We start from the raw sequence: 12,326 nt of genomic DNA, 5'->3' as shown, positions 1-12,326 counted from the left end.
TTTCATCAAGAATGATTAATAGTTTCTGAGGCTTGATGGGAGGGAGTTTTGAAGAAATAGCAAGGAGACTAGGGGGCAAAAGTGTATTGTATAAGGGGAAAGCTGGCATGGGATAAAAGGTTGAAGAGGTAGCCAGGATCATTCATTTCATTCATCAAATTTACTGGGCACTAACCATGTGCGAAACACTAAGGAAATAGCAGGGAATAAAACAAAATCCATGCCCTCTAGGAGACAAAGCACTTGCCTTCATGATTCTTGCAGATAATGCAACAATTTTATTCAAAGTTGAAGAGAAAACCTTATTCCAAAGTTTAATCAAGGGAGTGTTAAGATCTGGTTTAGCTTTTAAAATTTAGTCTGATTGAGAATAAATGGGAAGGGGGTAGTCAAGAATGAACAAGGACGTTTTAGTAAAGAACTTAACTAGGTTAGGTCAGTGGCGATTTCAAATGACTATTGTATATTTCAAATGACTAGTGTATCATGAAAGGCAAAAAAATTTATGAGTTGGAAATGTCAGATTTTCATAGGTTTTAGGAATTATTAGATTATTGTCCATCTTGCCAAAAATTGGTATTTCATCAATTCTAAGACTTACAGTTTTTCCCATTTAACAATAGGAAATCGAGTTAAGTCTTACCCTTGATAACATTTTACAGTCTGTCAGCAAGGCAGCAGTCCTGCTAGATTTGTTTGCCTGTGCATTCACAAACATAGCTGTTTATTTTATCACTATAGTTGAGGGTGTGAGTTTTCTTGGTATTTATTATTAACATTAATTGTTGTTCAGTATGTCTTCAGTAATAGTGCACTGTGAATCAACATTTAAACAAAAAGTTATTGGTATGGAGAAAGTCATGAAAACAGTTCAAAATGGTACATGATTAAACTATGGTTAAATAAAAAAGAACTCTTGCAATCAATATAAAGTAAGAATTCTGAATAATAAAGCTTTGTGTCATGATTTCTTTGGGGGCATTTCCCATTTTTTTTCCAGCCCATAAATCAGTGGTATGTCTTAAAGTCAATGGCATCCTGGATTTGATGAAATACAGTAACATTAAAATGGCAGTCATATCCAGCAGCATTTGTGATTAGTCTGTCATTTTGTTTATGAACATAGTTTTGTAGGTAACAGGCAAATAATTACCTCAAATAAAAGCCAAAAAAATTAAATTAAGCATTTTGTTTTTACCAGAATTAAATTATGTGACTATCGTTAGACTTGTATTTACTGGTGTAGTACCTTTCATTTGATTGATAGGAGAGTGAAGACATCTATTGGACAAATTTTGACCTACAGGCAAGACTTGTTTTGGTTAGTTCTTGGAGCTTGTACATATGGCATTTTAACAAGCTTTACAGGTGATTCTGATGTACACCAAAGTTTGAAACCCAAATTTTGGTTCTTAATCTGCTGGCAGAACATTACTTAGGTTGGCTATGGCCAAATAAATAATATGTTTCAGACCCAGGATGTACTCTTGTTTTTTAAAATGTAGATGCTATTGTGAGGAATAAAATACAAATTTGTTTTAAAACATTGTTACATTTATTCTAGTTTTTGTCTATAATATTTCAGACAACAAACTTTATTAGTATAACTGCTAGCATGTTAGAGTTTGCAGGAAAGTTTGAAGTTAAAAGTCCTAATATTTGACTAGGTTCTAGGTTAGAAATACTGAATTTGCCTAATATATCTGAAGAATGCCTGTTCGTATCACTGGAAGTTGTAAGGTATAAGCAGAGGAGATTGGAGAGAAAAAAAAGAAATAGAGATATATAGGGGAAAAACAGAAATAACAGACAAATAATAGGAAGAATTAAAAAAAGAAACAGGAGTCCCTAGTTAGTTTGCTCTTTTGTAGTGGTTTCAGAAAATGAGTATCTTATTTACTTAGGTTATTTCTCCTCTTCTTATTTTTGTCATTTATGGCTCATTTCCATTTTGACAGAAGATACTTTTTCTCAGAATAATGCCGTTACTAGAGATGGTGAATGGTTAAAGTACAATGCTGTCTGACATTGACTGGGTTAGGATACAGGAAAAGTAGACAAGATTTTTTCCATTTTCTCTTCCCTTCTTCATTTCTGCCTCCTCTTTGTTGTGAGTACAGTAATCATAGAACTTGTGTGGAAAATGGAATCTATGAAAGGACTTCAGAAGTAGTCTGGAGCTTCTACCCTTGAACCAAGGGTTTTGGAAGCTAATACCTCAAAGTTGAAGAAAAGAAATTTCAAACATAGTAGTAGTTCTTTTCAGTCACAAATACTCATTTTGCTCACTTATATAAGTAAAAGTTGACTTAATTTTAAAAAGAAACTGCTAAAGAAAGAGAAATAGGAAATTTTGTTCCTAGCTTGTTTGTTTTCTAACTCTAGATTAATCATTATTCTTTAGTAAATTAATGAGAAGAAATGAACACATTTTCTGCTGTCTCCTTCAATTGACAGTGTAGTAAGAGCCAGATAGATGATTTTACTTGTACTTTAAATTTTTTTGAGTGAAAATTTTTAGGCTAAAAGGAGTGAAAGAAAGTGAGCAAATAGCATGTTCTACTTATATTTGTTTGAATAGTACATTCATTTCTATCTCCAGAGTCTCTTCTCTTTATTGGACAAATATTGAACTACAGGCAAGACTTGTTTTGGTTAGTGCTTGGGGCTTGTGCATATGGAGTTTTAAACATGAGCCAGAGGCTTGATGTACTTACTACTCATGGGGAAAAGGGAGTTTTATCAGCTCACCGACTGCAAGATGTGTTCATAGTGAACCTTACTTGAAATGCAGACCTCTGAATGGAAATTTCCTGTGAGTGATACGTTTAAAATGTCTTAATAGGAAAATTTTTTTTGCCTGTGAATGGTTCAAAATGCATTCTAGCTCCTTAGCATAGGATTTTTTAAAAAAAATTCAAATGAATTTCTGTTTTATGTTTTGCTTACATGCTTGCTGGGGTTTAAAATGAAATTATAATAGTTTTACCTTAAAGCATTTAGAAATTTACCTAATTTAGAATTGGGTAATAGGAAAGAGGTCAGATAAAATTAGTTCAGTATCTGAATTTCAAAATATTTCAAAGAATTTGCAGTTTTAATATTTTCAAGTAGATACAGGAATTACAAATGAAAAATGCAAAGTATAGCTACAGGAATTTTATCAATAAAGGTTTTTATTTACAATTAGCAGGATTCATTTTATTTTTGTGTGTATATTTTAAAGTTTTACACTCATTTATTGAACAAATATTAAATATCTACTGGATTCCAATTGATCACCTTGTTTACAGTGTGGAGAATTGATTAAATGTGGACAGGCTGGAGACTGGGAGGAAGCTGATGAGTTTGTTGTTTTAATGCAGGTGAGAAATTCTTATGGCCTGAACATTTTTAATGTGTTCAAATTATGTCCTGGATTAAAGTGTTCTGGATTTTACTGTCTTCCTTAATGAAGTGTTTTGTCTTATAACAGTTAATTTAATTGTGAATTAACTTAATCCTTATAAGACTTGCATTTACGCTCTGTTAGGACTGGTCTAGACAGCCTTCCCCCTAGGACTAGATTAGCTCAACTCTCAGACTTGACCTTTCTGGGGTGCCTGCTAAGTGCCTCTGATCTCTCCTTGTTGGCTCTTTGGAACTTGAAATTTTCCCAGCCCCATATGAGTTCAGGTAGTTGTTCAACTCAGCTCTGTGGTAGTTGTTCTGTCCTCAGTAGTTGTTCTTTGTCTGACACACTGGGGAGTCTTGCTCTGTGCATGCTTACTTCGTATTAATTAGGCCAAAGACTCAAGGGGATACTGCTTCTTCTCTGGCTAGCTTCCTTTTCTGTTATTCTCCTCCACACATTTCCACTGTCTTTGGGAGTCTTACACGTGGATCTGAGTTCTGCAAGATTGCTGTTTTCTTTTTGGGGTTTCTCTCCTTACATCCCATGCTAGATAGCAAGTCTGGACCATCACCTTGTTTGTTTCTCTTCTCTTAGGGTCATAGTCCTGCGCTGCTTATTTTTCAGTGTCTGAAAACAGTTATTTCATGCATTTTGTCTAATTTTAAAATAGTTTAGGACAGGAGAGCCAGTCTTCTCTTTGTTATGATCAGATCATGTTTATTTTGTAGAGAGTGAGAAGTAAATGGGAAACTCATTGACGCATTTAAAACAGACTAGTGTCATAATTTGTTGATGCTTTATCAAGATTAACCTGGTGCTCTCTTGAAAATGGACAGAGGAATTGGAGTAAAACTAGGTAGAGGCTATTGTAGCTATCTAGGGTTAAACTAGACTGGAAATGGAATGAGCTGGGTAAATTCAAGATATATTTTTAAGATAGAACAACTAGAACCTGCTGTTGGATTACTTCTGGGAAGAATGAATGGAGATACTCTGGTGTTTGACTTAAGTCACTGGGAGGGGAGTGCCATATTTAATGAGGTGGGAAGACTCATTTCTCTTCAGACTCATCAGATTAAGGAGGAGAAAATCAAGAGTTTTGTTTTGGATAGAATAAGTTCGAGTTACCTATTAGATATCTAATGAGAAATGTCAAATGAACAGTTGGATATATGAGTCTTGAAATCAGAGCAGAGGGTAGGCCTAGAAATTTACTAGCATCTCAATGGAATTTTAAGCAGTGTAGTAGATTAAAGAGTTTAGATGAAAAAGAGAGAAGTGTTCAGGACTGATTCCCTGGCCTCTATAGTATTTGGGGATCTAATTTAGAAGAAAGAACTTAAAACACACACACACACACACACACACACACACACACACAGCAACTGGAAAGCTACAAAAAGAGGAGAGTGTGATGTTATAATAGGCAAGAGAAAACATGCGTATAGGAGGAAGTGGGCCGCTGCTTTGAATGCTTCTGAGACTTCTGGGAAGGCGAGAACAGAAATGTGCCCATTAGGTTTGGCAACCAGGACTTCATTGGTGATCTTGATGAGTTGTTTGAGTGGAGAGGTAACAAAAAAAAAGGAAAAAAAAAAAAAAAAGCCAGATTCGGTTGCTTTCATTAGACTCGTATGTCTGAAATATTTTATAATTAAATAAAACACAAGAATGAATGAGGAATGAAGGAGATAGATAACTGGTGTAGACCAGCAGTCTTTAAGCCGTGATATTTGTGTGTTTTGGAGTTCAAAAGACTTTCCTAGGATGTGTGAGCAGTATGCAGGGCAATTCCAGATTCTGAACTTCCATTTGTCCTCACAGCTTGCATTTTAGTTGGCTGAGAACATATCTGTGAGTCCTTTCTTGTCACCTTTTACAATTGAATTTTGCCCGCTCCAATTCCTACTCACTATTCAGCTCTCAAGTATTCTTTAGGAAACTTCCAAGATCTCTAGAATTGATTAAGATTCCTCAAATTTTTCTCTTGTGGTACTGTGGACATTTTTCTTCATAAAAATGTTCACATATGAATTATATAGTTAGAAAAATTATTTATTTGACAAATATTTGAGTATACCATGTGTACTAGGTATTATTCTGGGTGTTTGGTATATATCAGGGAATGAAAAAGAAAAAAGTTCTAAGATAGTTGTTATGTTTATCATAATAAGTAATATGCTTTTAGAAAGTGATAAATACTAAGAAAAAATAGAGCTTGGTTATGAAGATTGGAAGTGTGTGTCAGAGGTGAATTGCAGTTTTAAATAGAATCACAAGAATGGGACTTACAGGTACTTTGGCTTTTGAACAGACTTGAATATTGAATAATAGTTAAGGGAAGAAGAGAGTCAAACAGAGGAAACAATGAGCACAAAGGCCTTACCTCAGGAGCAGGACTGATGTACTGAGGGAAGGCAAAGAGGCTAGTGTGTCTGGGGAGGGAGGAATAGTAAGAGGTGAAGCCAGACGGGTAATGGGGCCAGATCACTTGAAGCCTTCCCGGACAGCAAAAGACTGCAACTTTTACTGTGAGTGAAATGAGGAGCTGTTGAAGGCTTCAAGCACATTTTGATTTTTGTTTTAAAAAGAACATTCTAGCTGTCGTATTGTGATTAGGGAAATCAGTGTTGGGAGACTATTACTATAATCCAGGCAAGAGATAATGTTGGCTCAGATCATGGTGGCGGTAGAGGTAATAAGATGCAGCCAGCTTCTGGAGACGTTTTTGAAAATAGGAGCAACAGGATTTTCTGATTGTTTAGATGTAAATATATGAAAAAGACTCCCAAATTGTTGGCCTAAACAACTAGGTGGATACATACTATTAATTGTGGTGGGATAGATGAAAAAAGTTTAAACGGGGAGAATTAGGAGTTCGGTTTTAGATATGGTTTTAGATATACACATGAACGTGCTGGATTCAAGTGTGGATTTCAGCAGGAGGTAAAAGTCGGGAGTTATTATGTGGATGATTTTGAAACTTATGAGACTGGATGAGAGCACAGGGGGATTAGTATGTTGCAGATGAGGACAAAGGACCAATTCCCATGGCTCTTTTAAGGAGTTGAGCAGGAAAGGAACCAGTGAGGTAAGAGGAAAGAAAAATGTAGAGAGTGTCATGTGTTAGAAGCCAACGGAAGAGAATATAATAAGGAAGAGAGATTGAGCAACTATTTCAGATGCTGCTCATAGATCAAGTAAGCTGAGGACTAATCATGAGTTTTAGCAATATGGAGGTCACTGGTGACCATGATGAATCGTTTAGATGATTATTTGATTAAAATCTGTTTTTTCATGATAGACTAAAAATTCCATGATAAAAGGGATCATATTTATTATTTTTCACTATTAAATCTCCATAACTTGGCATAGTTCTTGGCATGAGTAAATGAATAAAATATTTAGATTCTTGAATCGCTAGGTGGACTGCAGAATTGAGTCAGAAGTTATATAGCCAAAAAGAGCACCTCGAATCAGTCATGCTCCTTTCCAGGTTTGGTGAAGACAGTGCTGCTGTTGGTGCAGGGCACGGCACAGCGGCTTGTTCCCCGACGTCATCGACACGCCTCACTACCTCTCAAATCGCTGCTGTTTTTGAGTCTGGAAACTTGAGGTAGCTGCTATTTCTGCCACTCGTTGCCAGAATTGTCTCTAAATATTCATGTCACTGCTTCTTCATATTATAAGATTCCGATTCAAACTAAGTGGTGTTTGTGTCTTATTGGGGTGACTAAGTCACGTGTTTTGACTTTACTGCAAGAATGGCTGTGAAAACGAGAACGTGGCATTTTTAGCTTCTTTTGTGGGAGGTAGACTCTGCCTTAAAATGTGGAGTCTCAAAACATAGAAAGGAGATCAGATATCAAAGGGCAAGAGAGAGTGATAATGTCTACTACGTGACTAGAGAAACAGATTTTGTAGGTTTTATCCTTGGAAGGGTAATAATTGAATCTGTGGGTTTGAGGAGGGGCTGCCTTGGATGGTTTGCATGTGCAGATCTTTCACAGAACAAGAGCTTCCTGCTGATAGAACAAGTGGGGCCTAAAACTCAACTCATGCTTCATGGTGAGGTTGTGTCCACCCAGAGATCTTGCTTTTTTTCCAATTCACATTAAGTTACCCTATGGGCTCTGGATTGGGGCTATAGGATTGAGAAGAGTTCCAAGGACAGGAACTTAGAAAATATCTGTCTGTGGGTAGGATATGGGAAGGGGCAGAGAATAAGAATTTAGAGCTAGGATAATTATGTAATAGAAACCAGTTGAAAATTTTAAAGTTGTTCTTCCCTTAAATCTCCTTATGGTTTTTAAAAAAAGTCAGTTTCTAGATGGAGTTCAGAGAGAATATGGACTGACAGCAGCTATTAGATTTAAAAACAAGGAGGTCCTTTATTTGATATTGTAGAAAGAGTTGTCCAGTAGTGTAGCGAAAATGGAAACCAGCAATAATTTATTCATTTATTTATTCATTCCTTCACTCAACAAAAGAGGAATGGATGTGGAGGAGAACTAATTTTTATTGATTGCTTACATGTCAGACAGTGTCTGAGGGATACAGAAGACAGTTTTTGCCCTTAAAGAGTTCACAGTCTGGTATGAAAATTATTTTGATTTTAATGTGGTGTTAAAGGAGGTCTGTGTAGTATGTCATGTGAGAAATAAGAGGAGGTGAACATAATTCAGCACATGAGTAGGAAGGGGTTAAAAGATTCCCTCTTTACCTAATTCTTAAAAGTTTGGCAGCCGCTAGTTATTCATTCATTTGACATCCATTCTTTAAATATCTGTTACGCACTTATCATTGTGCCAGCTACTGTTCTACCACTTTGGATTCGTTGGTGAATGAAACCAAGACCCTGGCCCTTGTGAAGCATACATTCTCAGAGGGGAATAGAAAATAAACAATGCATAACAAGTAAACAAATTATGTAATATGTTAGAGGAAACATGCTATAGGAAAAAGGAAAAGTAGAATAAGGTAAAGGGAAAAGGACATGTGAATTCTTTTTTTTGTCATTTTTGTTATAAAATAAGGTTTGTTACACTGAGAACATTAAACATTAATTTTTAATGAAAAATTTTAAACTTACACAAAAGTAAATAGTATAATCAATCTCAATATACTTATTACTCATATATACGAGTTACCAAAGTTTTGCCACACTTGCTTCATGTATCCTTTTTTTCTCTTTTTTCTTCACCAGAGATTTTAAAGCAAATTTCTGACATGATGTCATTTACTTCTTCATACTTTAGTATGTATCTCTAAAACCTATGGATATTTTCTTGCATAGCCACACTTCGATTATCACAACTAATAAACCTAATAAAGTAGAAGAGATATTTGAGCCAAGACTTGAAGAAGACCAGGTCTTCCCTCATGAGCGGTGGAAAGAGAGTTTAGGCGACAGGAACATCTGGTGTAAAGGTCTTAAGAAAATGGCGAATGCCCAGCATATTTGAGGAACAGCAAGGAGTCTAGTGTGGCCGAAGTGTAGGGGAGAGTGTTAAGAGGTGGGGTCTTGTAGGCTACTGAAAGGATTATGGCTCTACTTTGAGTCAGATGGGGAGGCATGACAGGATTTTGAGCAGAGGAGTGACAAGATCAAATTTATGTTTAAAAGGGTCACTCTGAGTGTTATGTTGAGAATAAATAGACTGTAAGAGAGCTAGACAAAGAGTGGGGAGCCTTTTTAGAAGGTTGTTGTTGGATTATATTTTTTTGAGTGGCTTACTCCAAATGGTAGCAGTGGAGATGGTGAGAAGTGCTTCGATTTTGGATATGTTTTGAAGGTAGAGTTTCACTGAATTTCCTGACTGTGGCTTTAAAGAGAAAGGGAGGCATTAAGAAGACTCATTGGTTTTTGACCTGAGTAACTGGAAGAATGGAGCAGGTTTGGAGGCATGACCAAGAGTTTAGTCTTGGGCATGTAGAGTTTGAGATGTTTGTTAAACATACAAGTGGGTTACTCAGTTGGTTATTTAAGGCTGGAGTCAGGGAGAGAGGTAACAGAAAGGGTGGTGTGTATTTGATAGCGGTTTGCACCAGAGTATCAGCAGCCAGATGGGGACTGGCTATTCAGAAATTACTGACTGTTTATAATTTAGAACTTTTGTCAGCTCATTAGAATTACTCTTTCAGGAAGAAGTAACTCAGTGAAGTTTGCAGTTGTTACTTTCTATTTCTCTCAAACCATTCTTCCTAGTCAGGCAAGAATGAATAAATTAGGTCAAAGGTATAAAGTATTACATATTCCTTTTATTATGGTTAAGCACTGTTCAGTTGGGAAGTATTCATCTGTCTATTCTCTGGCATCACTGAAGTCTAAGGTGCTTTGGAAGTACTGACTTAACTAAGAGACATTCACAAAATCTTATAAGAAAATAACCCAAAGTGTTCTGGAGACTTCAAGGTGATCCTTGAAGACCCTAGTTGTGATATTACTATCATTATCTCCTTCCTTCCAGATCCTGAACTCACTAAAATTTGGATTAAAAAAAAAATTGCCATGTTTTTCTGACATTTTAAAACTATGAACTACTTAGGGAGCTTGTTCAACAGTCTTATCTCTTTCTTTCTACTTGTAGACCCACTGGACAGAGATTTTCATCATAGGTAGCCAGTTGGTTGCTACTCTGGGGGTGGAGGCTATGGGAGGATGTTGCAAAAGTAATGCTTTCAGTAGTTTTGTGCAATGCAGACTGTGACTGCTTTTACTTCTCCTTTTAAAAAGGGAATATTTCTAATCCTCTTTTAGGACCATTTGGAGTTCTGATTATATGTCTTGGAGGAAGATATATGCCATGTGGAAGATTGACATACTAACCTGGTTGTGGCATAGTTTTAACTGTTATAGTCGCTGGAGTCTGTGTGACTAATTTTAAATAACTAAGTGTTCAGAGGTTGGCATCCTCCTGTGCTTCCTTAGCCCCAGTGCAGTCTGTGGGTTGCCTGATTCACAGAGAAAGGTCAGGGATTCCGAAAGGGACCAGAGTATCTCACAAGGCTGGGGTAATCATCTTTTGCAAATAACTACTCTCGCTCCCTTCTCTTCCCCTCCTTTCCCTTAAAAACAAACAAACAAACAAACAAACAAACAAACAAACAAACAAAACAGGAGTGAAAAGGAGGACACTAACTCTCTTTTTTTGCTGCTCTTATGTAGGAGATGCATCGGAGATTTGAGAATGCTCCTGATTCTGCCAAGACAAAAGCCCTGCAAACTGTTATTGAAATGAAGGTAAGTGAGAATAAAGAACCCTAAGAGTCAGTTTACACATGTAAGTGGCCACACACTATAATGCATGAGTTTTAACAAGTGGTATGTAATAATATTTTATTCATTTTATAGATTTAAATGAAATAGTAAGACTTAATGAAAATATCACTTAAAGAACTTCAGTTTCAGTTCCTTTTAGTTGTAGCGCATAACTCAAATCGTACCAAAAGGATTGTCCAGAATTTCTTAAATCAGCTATTCTCAAACCTTTTGATCTCATGATCTTTCTATACTCGTAAAATGGCAGGCTCATATCATTCTTTTTAAAGAAAATGTCGGCCACATATCACGTCTGAGTAACCATAGTTTGTCAGTTGTTCTTTCTAGTAAAAATAGTGTTCCATGAAAAAAGTACCTAATTTAGCTTGCAACTCAAAGAAGCACACACGCACTGTTCCTAGGAACAACCATCATTCAATATGCAGCACAAATACTTAGCTCCATCCTATTTCATCACACAAAATATTAAAAAGATGTGTGCCCAAGGGTTGGGATTTATTATAAATTCTAAAGTAATCCAGAACATTTTTAAGTGATGCAGTCTTTTAAAAATTTTCTCTTTTCTTTCTATCTTTTTTTTTTCTGCGAGTGCATGACACTAAAGTATACAATGATTGCTACACCTTGGTGCTACTGTCTGTTGCCCTAAGGCATGAGCAGTTTTGCCCACCCTCACCTTTAAACCTTTGGTGAAAATGTTAACATTAGAAAAGGCAAAAAAAGTCATAGTATTATTAAGAAAGTAGTTTCGACTATGCAGACTTGTTGAAAGGGTCTGGGGAAAGACCCTAGGTTTCCATGGACCATACTTTGAAAACCTCTGCTTTAAGTTAATGGATAGTTAAAAATCTTTAGGCTGTATGGTATGGCAGTTGGTGATAAAGAGCTTGCCTTTTGAGTTAAATGCCCTGGATTCAAAATCTGACTTTATTTAATAAACCATATGACACATACCTCTATACCTCTTTATCAAGAAATGACGATAATAATAGTACCCATCCCATAGGTTGTTTTAAAGTTTAATTAGTTAAAAGAGTAAAACACTTTGAAGAGGACCTGGCAACATAGTAAACAATCAGTCAGTGTTAGCTGCTGCTGCTATTATTATTTTTAACATGTTCTTTCTTACAAAAGCTGAAAGATTCTTACAGATAGGGATACCTCTCTCTTTCTCTCTCTCTCTCTCTTTAACTTCTTCATGTCTCCAAAGAAGTTCGACACTGTATATGGTGGGTCTTCATTTAATATTTTTTGAATATTTAGTTTTGATATATAAGTAGTTTTATATAAATAGGTGTTTTTCAAGTACAGTTGTGAGGACTGGTCTCTTAATTTGTATGTTTCCTCTTGAAACCTAGTTTATATCATGCACATATTTATTCTCAATAGGGAAAGGATTTGCCAAACAAATTCCAAATTAATGGATTCTAGATTCTTTGTAGTTATACAATTAGTAGTCTTGAACATAATCTTGTAAAGAACCTTTAGAACGGTTTAATTGAATATTCACCATTCCCACAGGTTTATTTGTACCTGTTATTTCCTGATCCCTGTTGAAACCTAAGAATAAAACACATGAATGTACTTACATTTACAAAATTATTTTACTTGCCTTTTGAAAAATATGGGGAAGTATAATTAACTGGTAGT

At 35.9% G+C, this 12,326-nt stretch overlaps 1 protein-coding gene across 15 annotated transcripts in view; it reads left to right on the top strand.

Annotated features, from left to right (window-relative positions):
- Nucleotides 1-12,326, top strand: part of ERC1 (ELKS/RAB6-interacting/CAST family member 1) — a 467,374-nt gene that overhangs the window by 97,819 nt on the left and 357,229 nt on the right. For all 15 annotated transcript variants that reach the window (XR_004955596.1, XR_004955594.1, XR_004955595.1 and 12 more), the window contains exon 4: nucleotides 10,563-10,637. Coding sequence is in view for 12 of the 15 variants with exons in the window: in XM_036236315.1 (XP_036092208.1) it covers nucleotides 10,563-10,637 (75 nt within the window). In the remaining 3 variants the exon portion in view is untranslated. The remainder of the gene's footprint in view (nucleotides 1-10,562; nucleotides 10,638-12,326) is intronic.

The sequence above is a fragment of the Rousettus aegyptiacus genome, unplaced genomic scaffold (genome assembly GCF_014176215.1).
Source record: "Rousettus aegyptiacus isolate mRouAeg1 unplaced genomic scaffold, mRouAeg1.p scaffold_m13_p_2, whole genome shotgun sequence".
Lineage (NCBI taxonomy): Eukaryota > Metazoa > Chordata > Mammalia > Chiroptera > Pteropodidae > Rousettus > Rousettus aegyptiacus.
This window is presented reverse-complemented; position numbering and strand designations above follow the sequence as displayed.